General features: G+C 37.9%; 2 protein-coding genes across 3 annotated transcripts; one reads left to right on the plus strand and one right to left on the minus strand.

Moving 5' to 3' along the window:
* Nucleotides 1-241: 241 nt before the first annotated feature.
* trmt13 (tRNA methyltransferase 13 homolog) lies at nucleotides 242-2,832 on the plus strand. Its single transcript, XM_065245551.2, has 12 exons — nucleotides 242-402; nucleotides 532-581; nucleotides 780-846; nucleotides 931-990; nucleotides 1,062-1,131; nucleotides 1,227-1,333; nucleotides 1,417-1,584; nucleotides 1,690-1,762; nucleotides 1,840-1,914; nucleotides 1,987-2,374; nucleotides 2,452-2,636; nucleotides 2,714-2,832. The coding sequence occupies exons 1-12, from the start codon at nucleotides 268-270 to the stop codon at nucleotides 2,830-2,832; spliced, it is 1,497 nt and encodes a 498-aa protein (XP_065101623.1). The 5' UTR covers nucleotides 242-267.
* lrrc39 (leucine rich repeat containing 39) lies at nucleotides 2,724-5,899 on the minus strand. 2 transcript variants are annotated; one of them, XM_065245574.2, is made up of 9 exons: nucleotides 5,652-5,899; nucleotides 5,359-5,518; nucleotides 4,950-5,055; nucleotides 4,695-4,851; nucleotides 4,478-4,614; nucleotides 4,240-4,385; nucleotides 3,422-3,574; nucleotides 3,028-3,170; nucleotides 2,724-2,915 (listed from the first exon to the last, which is right to left on the minus strand). In XM_065245574.2, the coding sequence occupies exons 2-9, from the start codon at nucleotides 5,484-5,486 to the stop codon at nucleotides 2,845-2,847; spliced, it is 1,041 nt and encodes a 346-aa protein (XP_065101646.1). In that variant the 5' UTR covers nucleotides 5,487-5,518; nucleotides 5,652-5,899; the 3' UTR covers nucleotides 2,724-2,844. The 2 variants fall into 2 exon arrangements, with proteins under 2 accessions (XP_065101646.1, XP_065101636.1); XM_065245564.2 differs by having other exon boundaries at nucleotides 5,359-5,523; nucleotides 5,652-5,890.
* Between the last annotated feature and the right edge of the window lie 12,604 nt (nucleotides 5,900-18,503).

The following is an 18,503-nucleotide window of genomic DNA, read 5'->3' on the forward strand; positions in this document are numbered from 1 at the left end:
CATGCTTAACTTTTCAAATTAATACATAAAAACAACACGTTAACCAGCATAGCTTTTTGTACATGGTACCACCAAATTGTTTTATATTTATATACAATCGATTTTTATGTTTATAATATTATATTTGTATAACTTTGTGTGAGGAGTTATTTTTAACTGCTTTGAGTTTATTAATATTTTTTCAGTTCATTTGCTATTTTTACTCTCCACTTTACAGGTCTCTTATTTTGAAATTCCTTGCGGAAGTTATTCATTCGGCTCGTCAGTATGGAGGCATCCAAACCAGACGGCGTGTCAGCACCTTTACCTGGACGATGTGCTTTTTATGTCACTAAAAAGAAACGATACTGCAAAATGATTGTTGGGAAAGGAAAGACCTTATGCGGGGAACATGCCAATGCTGTATGTTTGCAAAAGAAAATACATTACGGTGTCAATTCGTACCTGTTTGCTATGCATAAGTTACCTCATACATAATAATAGTCAAACAAATAAAACTTGTTTAAATATTCATATTTTTTTTTCATATAGGGCGAAGAGACCGAGAAAAAACGAATACCATGTCCTTTGGACCCCAAACAGTAAGAATATAAATACTGTCACAAGTTTGGTTACTGTTGCACAGAAGTACAAAAACAGATGCATTAAGTTATGCATTATAATCTAATGAATACGTCCATGCAGAAGGATGCAACCGATTTGAATAAATGCACACATACATTTATATAATGGACTTAAATATATTTTTTTGTCATTCCCAAAAAACCTGTTTTAAACAGTACAGTATATGAAGATAATTTGGCTAAACACCTGAAGAAATGCAACTCCAAGGAAAAACCAAAGCCCGTAAGTACCACATCAAATTATTTTATCATTGTTGTGTTTGAATATTTAACTAAAGTATTTAAAATGTGTTCGTGTCATCATCAGTGTTATTATGTGAAGGACATCAATGCTGGGTGTGGAAGTGAAGATGAAACCATAGAAGAGGTGATCTGTCTTTATATCTGTATTTAATGACTTTAAGGTATTAGACATAATAATAATAATGCTGTATGTAGGTATCAATCGCTGATCGAACCAAAGAGGAACTGGATGAATTGATTGTGAAACTCAAGACTGCATTGAAAGGTATTCATTCAGCAAGGGTTTAATGACATAAATAGGGACAGTGGTGCATTTAGAATACAAACTTTAATTGACTTTTATGTATCTGTTGTCCTCAGGGCTGAACACCAAGATTGTCGAAAGCACACTTTCACACTCCGCTCTTGATGAACCTTTAAATGATCCCAAAAATGGAGATTCTGCCTTCAAACACCTAAAGCAACAGGTAACGCACTTGGGACTGCCAGACTATACCTATCATTATAAATGGTGTTTGTGCTTAGATTCCTGTATTATCTTGTTTAACAGGCCTCGATCTTGGGAAACATGGAAGCTTTGGAATTGCTCAGCCCAGAGAGATGCTACATAGAGTTTGGTGCCGGAAAAGGAAAACTGTCTCACTGGATTCACATCGCTCTAAAAGAAGCTGAAAACGTCCACTTTTTACTCGTGGAGCGGTCCAGTACTCGTTTCAAGGTGTGATGTCATTAACCTAAAGCAATTTTTTCCTCAAATCGAACAAAATTGGTAATTTTTTCACTTAGAAGTCAGGTTTAATTTACATCCAATGTGTTTTTTAAGGTAGACGGCAAACACAAAAATGCAGACTCAACATTTGAAAGGCTGCAGGTCGATATTCAGCATCTTGATTTAAGTAAGTACACTTTCCATCATGTTACAATTGAAAAAATACATTATTCTTACTCATTATTTTCTTTTGGCATCTTTAAGATCAAGTTCCCCTCCTGACAGATAAAAGACTTCCTGTAGTTGGGGTTGGGAAGCATCTGTGTGGTGCAGCAACAGGTAGACAAACATCCCATAACTTTCAGTACTCCATAATGCAAAGTCCGCTTCACAACGTGTGTTCCTTGACAGATCTTGCCCTTCGATGTTTATTCGACCACTTGTGCAAAGATGACGACGAACCTCCGACCAAACGTGTAAAGCTCCAGCAGGGAGCAGGTGATGACGACATAAAATCCGTTCCTCCAACCGAAGCCACCGGTGGCGGCCTTGTAGTGTCAGGATTGGCCGTTGCTTTGTGCTGCCACCACCGTTGCGATTGGAGACATTATGTTGGAAAAGAGTTCTTCAGTCAACGAGGTCTCGGTCCGGAGGATTTCGCCGCTTTTCAGCGCATGTCGAGCTGGGCTACGTGCGGGATGAGGAAATTCGGCTCTAAGACATCAGAGCAACCGAGTGACCGTAATACAGAGGATGAACATGAGAAGAACGAGGAAGCCATACCAGATATCCTTAATGGGTGGGTGAATCAACCAATGAATCTTTAATTAAGCATATCATTATTTTTTAGTCTAATGGTTCTTCACATCCTTGCAGTGTGATGTCGGTTGAAGATCGCGAACAGATCGGACGACTTTGTAAACTTTTGATCGACGAAGGCCGAGTGTATTACCTCAAGCAAAGAGGTTTCGAATCCAGCTTGAAGTACTACACAAGCAGAGACGTATCGTTGGAGAACGTGTTACTGACAGCCGTGCCGTCATCGAATCAGAATACAGAAAGTACATGACACAAACAAGCAGACATATCAGCAAAGCAGGGCACTTGTCATTTTTAATTTTCGAATTTTATTTTTTAGCTCATCCACAAAATTTTAAGAGCTACAAAACAAGAGCAACAAAACATGATGACAATAGACTTCACATTGTTGGTTCAGAAGAACGGGCCGGGCCAAGAAGACAAACCAGCAGACAGTAGCCAGCATGCTAGTCACAAAGATGACGCTAGCTCTGGCACAGCATCCAACGCCATGTTTAGCACTGACGTGAACGTTTGGGATCCTGCAATACACATTTGAGTTGGTCATTAAGAGGGTCTGAAGGCTTTTGTTTTTATACCCGTTTTATTTACGCAATGTTTTATATTATATATACATATTGAGTACAGCGTAACCTCTTTTTCGGGACTCCTGGATGTAGTAGTGCATGAACTCTCGCCCGAACATCTCCCTGTCGTTCTCCTCTTCGTCGACATCTTCGTTTAAATCGGGAAGCGTCACGTCGTACGTCAAAGGGTTGTCTCGGAAATTCACAAACCTGTCATAAGATCGAATTAAGCTACACAATAACGTAAAAAAAACTTAAGACACAATCTCGTAATATAGTTTGCTAATAGTGTTTATTTTCACAGAATTTTCATATTTGTTTTTAGAAAATCAGCATTTTGCTGATTTAATGAATGAAGATCTTAGACTTAAAAGATCGCTTTTGTAAATATTTTTATTGGTCAACAAAGATGAAATATTTTTCAATAAATCCAATATATACAGAAATGAAGTGATGCTAACCTGAGGTTACTCATGCTCTCCATTAATGGAGGAATGTCTCGTAGTTTATTCTTGCTCAGAACCAGCGTGTCTAGGCTTTGCATGCGGCTGATGTTGTCCGGCAGGTACTCTAGTTCATTTCTCGGGAGCCACAGGGTATGAAGTTTCTCCATTCTGGATGCATGGGACATAACGGGTCTTAAAGGGACACTCCACTTAAAAAAAAAAGCTCCCCTAGAGTTAAACATTTGATTCTTACCGTTTTGAAATCCATTCAGCCGATATCCGGGTCTGACGCTAGCACTTTTAGCATAGCTTAGCATAATCCATTGAATCTGATTAGACCATTAGCATCGAGCTAAAAAATAACCAAAGAGTTTCGATATTTTTCCTATTTAAAGCTTGACTCTTCTGTAGTTACATCGTATACTTAGACCGACGGAAATTAAAAGCTGCGATTTTCTAGGCAGATATGGCTAGGAACTATACTCTTAAACTGGCGTAATAATCAAGCACTTTGCAGTTGTAACATGGCTGCAGCAGGCGTAGTGATATTACACACTGCCCGAAAATAGCCCCCTTGGCTACTTTTAATGGCAGGGGACTATTTTCGGGCAATGCGTAATATCACTCTTCGGTTATTTTTTGCGCGATGCTAATGGTCTAATCAGACTCAATGGATTAAGCTATGCTAAAAGTGCTAGCGCTAGACCCAGATATCAACTGAATGGATTCCAAAATGGTGAGAATCAAATGTTTAACTCTAGGGGAGCTGGAATGTCCCTTTAAACTGAATCTCGGTTCGTCTACAAAAATGTGACCTGAAGTTTGGTTTTTACCTGTGAATGTCATCTGGCAACGTCTCCAATCGGTTGCTCCCCATGTCTAGCCATTCCAGAGAAGGAAGGTTGACCACACAGTCCGGAATAGTGGTAAATTGGTTCATGGAGAGATCCAAATGATACAACTTCTTTAGATTGCTAAGCTGTGGAAATTAAATCGAATACATTTCTAAACAAATGCAAGCGGGGATGTGAATGAGGATATATGGGATATATAGGCATGTAACTTTGATACCCCGGCAGGAAGATCATCCAGATCGTGATTCATTGCCAGTTCTAGTTTCTCCAGATTTTCACAACAGCCGATTTCCTCCGGTACGTAGTTTACTCGGTTATAGCTCAACAACAGGTCTCGTAACCGAGTTAATTTACCTGTAATTAACAAGAATGTGTAAAGGATACTTATGTTTAATGTAAAGGTTGAGACGTATATTCTATGGTCATATACCGACCGATCTCTTTGGGAATCTCTGCGACTGAATTACGAGACAAGTCCAAAACTATGAGATTTTGAAAGGTTGAGATGAACTGCGGGATCTTCTGAAGTCCTATTCGGTGTAACTGCCATTCTTGGATGTGGGTGAGCTGGACCAGAGCCGCAGGAAGTGTCTGCAGAAGGATGCCAATAGATACAAACACAAAATTTGTACATTTTTATTTTTAAGGGAACTATCCCTTTAAATCTCACAAAATACAAATCGTTGTACCTTCCAATCCTCTTTTTCAATACGTAGGATGACACGTCCTTCCTCAGTCACAATTTTTTCCTTTAGCTTGGCCAAAGTTATGCGATCCTCCCAGGCACCCGTCAACCTACATTAAACATTTGTTTTTTGAGGATGAGGGCGTATCATACAAGCTTGGTGCCAAAATATTGTAGACTTGATTTGGTCTACGACCTTTGACATTTATGGGAAGCATTAGGTTTGTTCGACTTCATGCAGCGGCGCAAAAACGGTGGACGATGACGTCAAAGTACCGCGTCTAATTTCGAATTGCGCTCGCGGTAGTTTGACGTCATCTGCCTGTCTGTTCTTGCAGCGGCACACGAAGTCAAACACATTTTCTTGATAAGGTAATTTCATTTTGGCATACACATTGCGGTAGTGCACGTACCTACCCACTGCTATGCGATCTCTCTGCTCTTTCTCTGTCCTCAGATCATCTTTACTTTTCTTTATCTTGGTCTCCCACAGTGCTTTGATAGAGTTCACGGTACCGAAGCAGACTGCGACCCCCGTCATGATGACAAACAGCCCTGAATCTCACGAGCAAACTAGACTTGGAAAAGAAAATTTGTGCACAGTATGACTGTTATTTTTTTAAAAACTTTAAATTTTAGTTTACTGATATGATTGTTTAAAATAAAATCGAACACAAATATTAATGTGTAGAGTTAACGTGCTTACCACTCTCATTGGCTCAAATTACATGTTTTTCCCCTGGTGTCACCAACACAGCATTCATGTAATTCCTCTGATAATTCCAGTAAGCGTTATGTTTGTTGAAAGATTAAGTTTTAAATTAATTATTCAGACGGTGTAGTCATTGGTTTGGGTCGTAACTCTAGCTAGTCAGGTTCTAAATATAACCAAAGACAACACTGGGAATAGTGCGGTCACGTGTTCAAGTTGGCACGAGCAGCTGGGCAGTTTCGCATAACTCACTAGACCTGGGTTCAAGAATAGAGCAACATTTATCTGATTAACCGTGAAGCTTTAGACAATGCTTAAATAAACGTTGTTTCGGTATAAACAAGGATGACAGCTGCTGTTGCAGAATTTTTAAACAGAATTTGGGTCAACTGGCATTGCAACACACACTGCTAAAATGTAACGAGACTAGTTAGTTTTTTGTCTTTTATTTTGAGTATATGATTTAAACTTCACATCCACAATTAGTTGAAGAAACTATAGTTGTTTACTAGGAGCAATAGGCTATATGCAACACGCATGAAACATTATTTTTGTTATTACAATAAAAAAAACAATAAAAAGTACTGTTTTTTTATTTCAACTAAAATAAATACATTTTGGATTTTAATGGATTATGGCTACTCCTTATAAACGGCATACAGAATGCATACGGCAAATAAAGATTTTTTTTTATAAATATATTCAACAAACGTATCCACTGTCGGACTCCATACAGCTCTAATACCCTATCCTTAACCTAATAATCTTGACAAACTATATTGTTGCAAAGCTCAAAGAGTGTAATTTCATATTTCATTACCATTTGGGGAAAAATATGACATGAGAGTCTGTTTCTAGTGATGGGAGAAACGAAGCTTTTCGAATCTTTAAATCAATTGAACCAATTGCTTCGCAAACTGATTCAGTTTCGAAATGTTCGAAACACCATACAGCTGGCGACACCTGCTGGTTAAAATAGTGTAAAAGCAGCAAGATCTGTCCAAACATTTTACACTTTTTACAAAATAATAGCAAGATTGTTCTAAAAATATGTTTTTAAGAAAAGTTAATTATTTGATTTTATTAAGACATAATTAAAAGTGTATACTGTGTTTTTAGTTTTAATCATGGCAAACATATCATTAAAATAAACTCCCTTTTTAATTATGCACATTTTTGTCATTAAAAAAAAGTAGACAAAATAGTAGTGTTATTAGTCAGAAGGATGAATGTTTTATGAACTTTAATAATAAAACTGACCCGAGTTTACCTACACTGGTCATTTGTTGAGTCCGAGTCACCACTCCCCCTAGTGGTGAATCATCGGATTTTCGAAACAGTTATGACGTAATGAAGCATCGTTTCAGTTGTAGTAGACAAAAGATTCAATATTGATCAAATTGTAGTTTAAAGATGCATAATTAAAATTTGATATAATTCAAGTGCTGTAAGTTGTGAATTACCCATAAATATGTTATTTCCAGAATATGTGTTTGAAATGGCACCTATAAATGTGTATATCATTTGTTTTATTATATTTAAGTAATAAAAATAAACTTAACGTGGGTACCGGGTAAAGCAAACTACGGGTGCCAATATCATTAAGGGATTATTAATATCACATATCAATAATATCCATTACAGGATTCAATTTGTTTTAGTGGTGGTATTACTCATAAATCACCATTTATAATTGTTTACAAAAAACACTTTCCCCTTGTTAATTTTTAAGGTAACACTTGCTTTTATTGATTTATTAAATGTAAGAAATAATACATAGATTAAACACTTAAGCTCCAGCATAGAGCATTGTAAAGAAGATGTGTAAAAGGATCCTGGTTGTTTCATATCTTGTTACTGAATAATCATAATAACATACAGCAGACATCAACTAATCAGCTTGTTCAATGCATTTTTTTAGTTTACCTGCCTGCATTCACCAACCGCTAGGGGGCGAAAATCAACTTGGGACAAATGGGAGATTGTATGAGGTTCATCTGGTTCATTTCTGATTGGTTAACAAGCTATGGCGTCACTTAATTCTGCAGGCAGCTATGTGAGACTGCTATGATGTCTGTTCAGGAGAACTTACTCAATTTTTTAAGGTTCATGTGTAATACGAGGAACAGTAATTTGAAATAAAATTAACCAAAAAGAATATTAAAGATATAATTTTGCTTTTTTATTTTTATTTATAACGGCAAATTAAGTGCGGGATGTAGAGCTTGAAATATGTGAATATAAGTGTATTTTTTATTTATTTTTTTAAATGTAAATACAAATGTATGTAACGTTACTCATTGATTATGTTCGTGCGATTTTGTGTTTTTTTTATATTTTTTGTGTGTGCGCTGTGTATTATCACAAAAGAAAAAATATTTAAAAATGTTAATTTGTGTAAAGCATTAAATGTTTTGAATCGAAAACCATAATAAACAAGCATTAACTGAGGTGAAAATGTACATATTATTACACGTATGTCTATCTTTCTGGCTCTGGCTAGGCATTTTGGCTTCGTCCAATCAAAACCTAAGGTGTAAAAAATGACAACCCGTTTACCCAATGATTACGCTCCCTGGATATTTAAAGTTCTCAAACCTTATCTGATTGGACAAACAAAAAAAGCCGGTGTCATTTTGCTCAGAAGAAATTGACGGAGCAGGAAGACATGACTTTTCAGTGATAAGAATTTATATTTAATTGAAGATGAACATGATCGATCATACTAACCGGAAGCGCGCATGTAAACAATGGTGGATCGTTCGGGAATTTCCCCCAATTTTCATTGTTTTGGATTAACGTGGGATGCATTTTGATGGACCCTTACTGGTGTTTCCTGGATTCGTTTGAAATTATCAGAACCATATGAGATGATATGTAAGTAACGTTACTAACATTCATATTAATAATATTATTCGGTCCGTCTGCATCATTTAATCCACTCCTGATTGCAAAAACAAGATCAGAACATAAACAAAGTACAGATACCCATAGATGCGCCCGCCCACAGGCCGGTGCGGGTTACGTTTAAATTATTGTGTTCAGTTTTTTACACTTTTTGTGTTGTGAGATTTTATTTTAAGATTTTTAAAGTGTCACGACAGCCAAATTACGTCAAAGTACCGCGAGAGCGAGTAGTGAAATCATACGGAGGAATCGCTCTCGCGGAACTTTGACGTCATCTGACTGTCAGTTCTTCCAGCGCTGCATGAAGTCAACCAAGCCTTTCTTGAACAAAAATTCACAAATTACAACAACATCAATAATTGTCACTAGACTTGCTGATATAATTTTAACAATATTTAATTTAGATTAAACTGGATTTGTACATTTGTGGAAAAACCCTGTGCCACGGCCTATTATATGTCGATGTGCGTCAATATTATGTTAATAAATTATTTAACCACTTCTTATTAACTGTGCAACTTAAACTTGAAATAGATGCTAATAATGACAGTAGACACTGAAAAGCTATTGATAAACTTCTAAGTAAATGTACAAAGCACATCGTTTTAATTAAACATTTATTTAATTATTTTAATAACTATATGTAATAAATAATAAATATTAAAGTTATGTATCTAATTAATATTTACTAAATCATTAATTGTCACATCTTCAGCCTTTTTGCCACATACTGCATAACAGTGACGCAGTTGGCAGCGCTGCATGAGCGTGTGGCGTGTGCCCAACTAGGTCCGCTTTTATGCAAATACTTTTTGCTCCCGTTCCGCTTTTCTGATTGGTTATACAAGCTATGGCGTCACTTAATCTACAGGCAGGCAGCTATGTGAGACTGCTATGATGTCTGTTTAAGATGACAATATCACCAAACTTACTCAATTTCTTAATGTTCATGTTTAAATACGAGGAATAGTAATCTGAAATAAAATGTACCAACATAATATTAAGGATATAATTATTCTTTTTGCCCATTTTACCTTTTATTTAAACAGTGCTAGAGGAGAGGACAGAGAGGAGAGCGGGGTAACTTATGGAAACGGCAAATGACCATGAGTCGGGAATCGAACTCGGGTCGCCGAAAAGTGCAAAAGCACCACATGTCCAAGCGCTGTCCACTAATAGCACCATCGGCTTCGACGGTTATAAAAAGGAATGTGTTATTTCTTTTTGTGAAATAAAAAATACAGAAAACATGTAGCCTATGGTTACACCAAATGAACTGTTCAGTAACACTTCCTCTTTATTTATTTACTTATTATGATGATTATCATTGTTGATGTTGTTATTATCATTTCTATTATTTCAATCTTCTTTTCTTTTGTGGTTTTAATGTAATTTTTTTAATTAATTACTTATATATTAAGTGCGGGGTTTAGAGATATGTGAATATAAATATATATATATTGAAATGTAAAAACAAATGTATCTAACGTTACTTATTGATTCTGTTCATGCGATTTTGTGTTTTTAATCTTTTTTGTGTGTGCGCTGTTTATTATCACAAAAAAATTAAAATGTTAATTTGTGTAAAGTATTTAATGTTTTGAATCGAAAGTCATAATAAACAAGCATTAAATGAGGTGGTAATGTACACTATTATTAAACGTATGTCATCTATAACACTTACAGTTATTTAAATGCATATCTGGTGACAATTTTTACATACATTTGAATTATTCTTCTTAAAAGCTCAGACTGAAATATACAATGATCCCCGTTTAAATCTTTGAATATTTGTCTCTATGTTTGCTACCTCATTTATTTCAAAACATTTTAAACTTAAAGATTGTAAATGGATTTTTCTATGATAAAAAACAAATGTTAATGTCTAACACAGTTTGTAATGAATGCGAATCTGTTAATAAACGAACATTTGCCTCAAAAGATGTTACATTTAAACTCATAACAATCCAATTTTTATTTAAAGTTAAAACCAAGCATACTAATACAATAATAAACGTCCATTTTCCGGACAAAATATATGGCGTTTTATTTATTTATTAAGGTCAACACAAATAGCAAGCAGTACAACAAATACTGACGTGTAATTATTAAGCATAAATAATATAATATTTTAAAAGATGTGATCATTTACTTTTCAAATGTTACAAGAAAATATATGAAGGGGGCTGTATGCAAAATTAAACTTTGGACTTGAACTGAAGGGAATATTGTTGAAGATTTTTTATCTAATATAGAAAGATAGACATTTCACGATAAAACTTATATTTATAAAGTAATTATAAAAAGATATATTTATAATGAAAATATATTATATTTTGTTAAAAAATATATGTTTCTGTTTTGTGGTTGCCATAGTTTTACTACAGTAACCATGGTTAATTTTCGCAAGGGTGACGCCGCAATGCTGTGATTATTACGTCGAGTTTCAGAGGCTATATAAGTCAGCGCGCCCTTCATTATTTCGTGGGTTTACAGTTCGGCGTGTTTTGGTACTTTCTCGAGTCCAAGGCTATTTTCAGCGTTTTTCGTGCTTTTTTGTGGTGTTTGTTCTGCGTGTTTGTTTGTCTTGTGGATTTTGTGTTTATCATGAGTCCCGTTATCGTTGTTGAACGAGGATCGCGGAGCTGTCTTTCAGCAGACGAGTTTCTTGCTGAGTTGGACAAAGGGTCGACTCTCCTGTTTATCAAGGAGAATCGGCCCACTGTTTCAATCAGCAGAGCCGTTTCTGCTCCTCAGTTCATCGAGCCCTCCGTACCTGTTTTACAGGAGGAGGCGCTCGGTGAACCGAGCAGTCCGCATCAGGATGCTGAGGCTTCGGTGAGGTCCGGTGTGATCACGCCACCTCCTCCAGAGTCGACAGCAGCAGAGGAAGCCTGTAAGTTCATACATTTTCACCTGTAATCTGTATAAGTTCAACATTATCTGTGACTGATGTTCAAACAAAAAAAAAACTGAGTGAAATGTGTGTGAGAGAGAGATAGAGACACCTTTAGCCAAAGGACTTTTTAAATGATTCCTTAATAATTCCCTTATGAATAGTGATCATTACTTTTTGCAGTTAATGTAGTCTATATGGTTTTTGTAGGATTGATTAACAATAAATGAAAATTTTCTGAAAATAACAATTATTTGAAGTTTTGAAGTGTTTTGCTGTCCTTTACCACACTGACACTGAATCTCAGAATGGCAATCCTGGACGATATGCTGGATTAAATGATGACGCTTGGATCCTTAATTCGTATCTGTTCTTTTCACTTACAGGTCCAGAGGAGAAAGCCATGGATGAGGATGAAGACTTTGAGGAGGGGGGGTCAGAGTCTTCGTCCCACCATGAGCTATCTACCGTGTCTGGTACAGGCTATGACACCAGCTCTCTCACCAAAGGGTAACATAAGACTTACACAACATTAAAACTCTTTGTAATGGATGTCTGTACTTATGTGTCTTATATCAGAGCTGTCCATTTCCAAGATTTTAGCTCTAATTTACTGACTTATTGCTTTGATATATTTTCAGGAGTTCCTCTGTTGTGGACATCTGTAGGGAGGTTGAAGCCCTCAGCATCCAACCAGCACCTCTCTCTCTGCCTTGGGTCGGCCGGGTCCCCAGAGCTGGAATGAAGCTACCAGCTCCCGTGGAAGGTGTGGACAGACTTGATTTAGTATATTTGTGAAAATCATTTTGTTGTCATCAAGTTGTTTCATTTAACCTCTTTGCTTTGTTCTCAGAGGGTTCTCCGCTGTGGAGTGACCTTTCTGACACGGTGGACCACAATGCTTCATTTGAGGTGTCCACACCTCCAACCGACAAGGCAGCCGGCACATATCAGGTGAGATCCTGTCTGCTTGTGTCACCTTCAGAGAGTTTTTATAGAGATGAATTATGTAATTTCAAAAGTAAAACATCACATTTCAATACCAACCAGAGTGTTAACTGATGATCATGTGATTTCAAGGAGGATGCTCACGACTCGGTGACATCCGAAGTGAGTTCATCTGACGGAGCCGCCGCTCCTCAGACTCCTGCGGTGCCAGAGGAAGCCTGTAAGTTCATACATTCTCACCTGTAATCTGTATAAGTCCAAAAAGATCTGTGACTGATGTTAAAAAAAAACACTGAGTGAAATGTGTGTGAGATAGAGACACCTTTAGCCAAAGGACTTTTGAATGATTCCCTAATTATTCCCTTATGAATACTGATCATTATTTTTTGCAGTTAATGTGTGGTCGATGTGGTTTTTGTAGGATTGATTAACCATAAATGAACATTTTCTGAAAATAACAATTATTTGAAGCTTTGAATGTTTTGGTGTCCTTTACCACACTGACACTGAATCTCAGAATGACAATCCTGGACGATATGCTGGATTTAAGGATGATGCTGGGATCCTTAATTTGTATCTGTTCTTTTCACTTACAGGTCCAGAGGAGAAAGCCATGGATGAGGATGAAGACTTTGAGGAGGGGGGGTCAAAGTCTTCATCCCACCATGAGCTATCTTCTGTGTCTGGAACACGCTATGACACCAGCTCTCTCACCAAAGGGTAACATAAGACTTACACAACATTAAAACTCTTTGTAATGGATGTTTGTACTCATGTGTCTTACATCAGAGCTGTCCATTTCCAAGATTTTAGCTCTAATTTACTGAATTATTATTTTGATATTTCAGGAGTTCCTCTGTTTTGGATGACTGTAGTGACGTGGAGCCACTCAGCATCCAACCAGCACCATTTCTGCCTTGGGTCGGCCGAGTGGTCCCCAGGGCAGAAATGAAGCCTGCAGCTCCCGTGAAAGGTGTGGAGGCACTTGATTTAGTTTATTTTTGAAAATCATTTTGTTGTCATCAAGTTGTTTCATTTAACCTCTTTGTTTCGTTCTCAGAAGGGTTTCCGCAGTGGAGTGACCTTTGGTTTACGGTGGAACCGAAGGCATCTCGTGAGGAGTCCACACCTCCTCCCACAAATCCAGCCGGCACACATCAGGTGAGATTCTGTCTGCTTGTGTCATCTTCAGAGAGTTTTTATAGAGATGAATTATGTAATCACAAAAGTAAAACATCACATTTCAATACCAACCAGAGGGTTTTACAGAAACTTACACATAACCTAACTGATGATGATGTGATTTCTAGGAGAATATCAAGGACACGGAGACTAAAGATCTGAAGGCGAGGGCAGAGACTTTAGTCTTCGATCTGGTCCGTTTCTCCGGATGCGGATATGTTTCCGCAGAATTCCGGTAAGGACTCACAGATCTTCAGTTGTTTTGTTTCAGTAACATTTTTTGTGTTTTGACTTCCAGCGATTAAGTAATGCTGATCAGATTGTTAGGGAGCCGAGATAGTTTACAATGATAATTTTTCTCCCATGCAGATTCAAGGTAGGGCAAAGTTTGGTCAGCTTTGCCCTGACCTCGGAGGAGGCATGTAGTCTGGTGAGGAACACACTGGACAGGGAAATGCTTCGACTCCGGAAAGAAGAGGAGTGGCCCCAAAAATTGATTCATCTCCACCGGTTCATCAAGAGGTATGAAGATCTTGCTTCTGCCACATCTGTCAAGAATGCTTTTCATTTGTCAAACAATGATGATAACAAAAGTGAACCAGTACATTAGAAGTCATACAATTCAGATTGATGTCGTGCTTAAAGAGAATCTTATTAATGTATTCAGTTTGGGCAAATATATTCTTCCATTTCTTATAGGTTTAGTTATAATATGTTAGTTTTGCCTGTATGCAAAAATAAACAGCAGTTGCTTAAGCACTAAAATCATTGCAGAAATGGTGCACACAGTTTTTCATATGTGTTCCTAGGTTTCCCATGATATTTGTTGGCATGAAATGCCAACTACCTTCATGGGTCCTCGAGGATCTGGACGAGGATGAACCAGTTGAGGTCATCCCTCCTCCTGCTCCTGCTGACCCTCCAGCTGAGGGCCTCCTAATACCTGCTCCAGAGCCTCCACCAGGGCTTCTCTTTTTTCCTGCTCCACAACCTCCAGCCAAAGCACTCCCCTTACCACCTCCTGCACCGGCTCCACAGCCTCCAGCAGGGGTCCTCTCCTCCCCTCCTCCTGCTCCTGCTCCTAGCGACCCTCAAGCTGAGGGCCTCCTGGTACCTGCTCCAGAGCCTCCACCCGAGGGCCTCCTGGTACCTGCTCCAGAGCCTCCACCCGGGCTTCTCTTCTTTTCTCCACCTGCTCTACAGCCTCCAGCAGTGGTCCTCTCCTCCCCTCCACCTGCACCTGCTCCACAGCCTCCAGCAGGGGTCCTCTCCTTCCTTCCTCCTGCACCTGCTCCACAGCCTCCAGCAGGTGTCCTCTCCTCCCCTCCACCTGTACCTGCTCCACAGCCTCCAGCAGGGGTCCTCTCCTCCCCTCCACCTGCACCTGCTCCACAGCCTCCAGCAGGGGTCCTCTCCTCCCCTCCACCTGCACCTGCTCCACAGCCTCCAGCAGGTGCCCTCTCCTCCCCTCCACCTGTACCTGCTCCACAGCCTCCAGCAGGGGTCCTCTTCTCCCCTCCACCTGCACCTGCTCCACAGCCTCCAGCTGCAGTTGCACCTCCTCAGCCCCAGGCGCCTCCGTCCTCTCAGGTAGATTGTAAGCATTATCAGTGAAAATATTAATGAAAAAGTTGTAAATGTATTAAACATGATTGTTTTATTTACAGCAAAACAACACAGACGCTGTGGAGGACATGGAGGTTGAAGACGGTTCATCTTCTCAGTAAGTTTATCAAAGTCTCTCTACATCCATCTGTAACCAGTGTGGTATTACATTTAGCTGTGTTTTTAAATCTTGTACAGTAAACACATTTTTTATTGTTTAAATGTTTGCAGAAACAGTTCTTAACGATATTTGTTAATGTGTTTTTAGACCTTCACCTCCAGATGGCTTGGCAATTCCGGTTGCGCCTCCTCAACCTCCGCCTCCGTCCTCTCAGGTAGATTGTGAACATTATTAGTGTCAATATTAATGAAAACGTAGTTTCATGTAAATGTTTTAAATCTCTGATTGTGTTACTTACAGCAAAATACCGCTGACGCTGTTGAGGGCATGGAGGTTGATGGTTCATCTTCTCAGTAAGTTTATCAAAGTCTCTTTAAATTCATCTGTAACCAGTCTAGTATTAAGTTTAGATGTGTTTTTAAATCTTTTACAGTAAACTTTGTTTTTTTTTATTGTTTAAATGTTTTCAGAAAAAGTTCTTGACAATATATTTGTTAATGTGTTTTTAGACCTTCACCTCCAGATGGCTTGGCAACTCCGGTTGCGCCTCCTCAACCTCCGCCTCCGTCCTCTCTGGTAGATTGTGAACATTATTAGTGCCAATATAAATGAAAAAGTATGTAAGTATATTAAACATGATTGTTTTATTTACAGCAAAATATCACAGACGCTCTGAAGGACATGAAGGTTGAGGACAGTTCCTTCTCTCAGTAAGTTTATCAAAGTCTTTCTAAATGCATCTGTAACTAGTGTGGTATTACCTTTAGCTGTGTTTTTAAATCTTTTACAGTAAACTTTTTTATTGTTCATATGTTAGCAGAAACAGTTCTTTAACATTGTACTAAATGTGTTTTTAGACCTTCACCTTCACATGGTTCGTCGGCCGCAGTTGCGCCTCCTCCAGCATGGGTCCTTTTCTTCCCTCCTCCTGCACCTGCTCCACAGCCTCCAGCAGCAGTTGCACCTCCTCAACCTCCGCCTTCGTCCTCTCTGGTAGATTGTGCCAATATTAGTGCCAATATAAATGAAAAACTAGTTTCATGTTAATGTATTAAACATAATTGTTTTACTTACAGCAAAATAACGTAGACGCTGTGGAGGACATGAAGGTTGAGGACAGTTCATCTTTTCAGTAAGTTTATAAAAGTCTCTCTAAATTCATCTGTAACCAGTGTGGTATTACATTTAGCTGTGTTTTTAAATCTTGTACAGTAAACTTTTTATTGTTCAAATGTTAGCAGAAACAGTTCTTACAGTATCTTTATTTGTATGTGTAGACTTCCACCTCCTCTTGCGCCTCCTTCTCTGCCTCCGTCCAGGAAGCGTCGGGCTCCATCTCCTCTACAGGTAGATTTAAACTGAAGCCTTTAGCTGGACTTAATGTTAATTTCAATTTGTTTTAATATACGTGTATTAAATCTTGATTACAGCAAAATAATGGAGTCAGAGATGAGGTGGAGCCGACGCCAAAGAAGGCCAAACTGTGCTTAACAGCAAGCGATCTTAAAGCTCAGTAAGTTTATCATTGTCTGTCTGTTTTAGACTTTACCTTTTTTATTTGCAAAAATGTTTACAGAAACAGTTCTTGACAATATATTAAAATGTGTTTTTAGACCTTCATCTCCCAGTGGTCTTTCGGCCGCATTTGCGCCTCCTCAGCCCCAAAGGCCTCCGTCGTCTCAGTAAGTTTATCAAAGTCTCTATAAATTCATCTGTAACCAGTCTAGTATTACGTTGTTTTTAAATCTTTTACTGTAAACATATTTTTTATTGTTTAAATGTTAGCAGAAACCATTCTTACAGTATATTTATTTGTATGTGTAGACTTTTACCTCCTCAAGATCAAACGCCTCCTTCTCTGCCTCCGGCCAGGAAGCGTCGGGCTCCATCTCCTCTACAGGTAGATTTAAACTGAAGCCTTTAGCAGAACTCAATGTTAATTTTAATTTGTTTTAATATACGTGTATTAAATCTTAATTACAGCAAAATAATGGAGTCAGAGATGAGGTGGAGCCAAAGCAAAAAAGGGCCAGACTGTTTGGGCCATTGGATGAGGTCACGCCTCTTCAGGCCCAGACGTCCTCTCAGGTAGATTTCACCAAAGCCCTTAACATTATTAATGACAATTTCATTAGGAATTTCATTTATTAAATCTATGATTGTTTTATTTACAGCAAAATAAAGCAGACGCTGGGGAGGTGGACTCTTCTTCTGTTTCTCAGTAAGTCTTTATTTTAACCTTAACCTTTGTTATATTACATTAAGTTTTTGATTTGAGATCTTTTATGATGTTTTAGATCTTTTAGTGATCTTTTAATTGTTTGCTGATGCAATTCTCACAATACTTTTATATGTATTTATCTAATCTCAGTCAGCCAATCCAGCAAGTGCCTCCTCCCGTCTCTCCTCCTCAGCGTCGCTGTCTTAAGCGTTCGGCTCCTTGTACTGCACAGGTAGATTTATATCAGAGCTCTGAGCAAAACAAATTCGATAAAAAAGTTATTTAGTGTCTTAAATCTCTGTTTGCTTTCTTTGCAGGAATTATCTGAAGACATGGTCTCTCCATCCAAAAAAGCAAGACTTAACGGATTGATTTAAAAATATCAAGAAGAGGAGCTCCAATCTCACCTCCTCAAACCCCACCCTCATGTGGAGAAAATAAATAAAATATTTTTTTATGAAACAGAGAATAGTGCAGAAAACAAACATTATTTGTGACACATTCATTATGTTTATTTATTGTGACAAACTTAAATGTAATGTAAATGTAGGTTTTACCAAAATTTCTTTCACCCACTAGAAAGCAAGCTTACTGTAAACCTAATAAGACAAAGACCCAAGTTAGGTTGAAATCACTGGGAGAGAAACTTCACTTAAGTGTCTCTGTTCTCCCTTAATTCTTATAGTAACACTAAGCAGGACAGATCACAGATGAGTTCAAGCAGTAAACTGTAAACTAACTTAAAATCATCTTCTAACAATCTGATTACAAGCTTAAAAGATCAAAAGGTTTAGAAACGTCCCCCTACAGCATATGACATATAATATATGAGATACTGACCGTGAATCATTTCTGAAGGGTTTGTTTTTAATAAACACAGTAAATAATATTTTATTTACTATGTAAAGGTGAAAACATCCGTAAGGTTTACACTGTAAGAGAGATCTGTATATGAAGTGTTGAATG

Source organism: Paramisgurnus dabryanus, chromosome 24 (assembly GCF_030506205.2).
Source record: "Paramisgurnus dabryanus chromosome 24, PD_genome_1.1, whole genome shotgun sequence".
Taxonomy (NCBI): domain Eukaryota; kingdom Metazoa; phylum Chordata; class Actinopteri; order Cypriniformes; family Cobitidae; genus Paramisgurnus; species Paramisgurnus dabryanus.

What these genes read in the sequence shown, in the direction of transcription:
- trmt13 (XM_065245551.2), top strand. Translation starts at nt 268, where the DNA reads ATGGAGGCATCCAAACCAGACGGCGTGTCAGCACCTTTACCTGGACGA. An exon ending in ACTCAAGACTGCATTGAAAG is followed by an intron (nt 1,132 to 1,226) that starts GTATTCATTCAG and finishes TGTTGTCCTCAG; the next exon opens with GGCTGAACACCAAGATTGTC. An exon ending in TATTCAGCATCTTGATTTAA is followed by an intron (nt 1,763 to 1,839) that starts GTAAGTACACTT and finishes GGCATCTTTAAG; the next exon opens with ATCAAGTTCCCCTCCTGACA.
- lrrc39 (XM_065245574.2), bottom strand. Translation starts at nt 5,486, where the DNA reads ATGACGGGGGTCGCAGTCTGCTTCGGTACCGTGAACTCTATCAAAGCA. An exon ending in GATCGCATAGCAGTGGGTAG is followed by an intron (nt 5,056 to 5,358) that starts GTACGTGCACTA and finishes TGTTTAATGTAG; the next exon opens with GTTGACGGGTGCCTGGGAGG. An exon ending in AGAGATTCCCAAAGAGATCG is followed by an intron (nt 4,615 to 4,694) that starts GTCGGTATATGA and finishes TGTTAATTACAG; the next exon opens with GTAAATTAACTCGGTTACGA.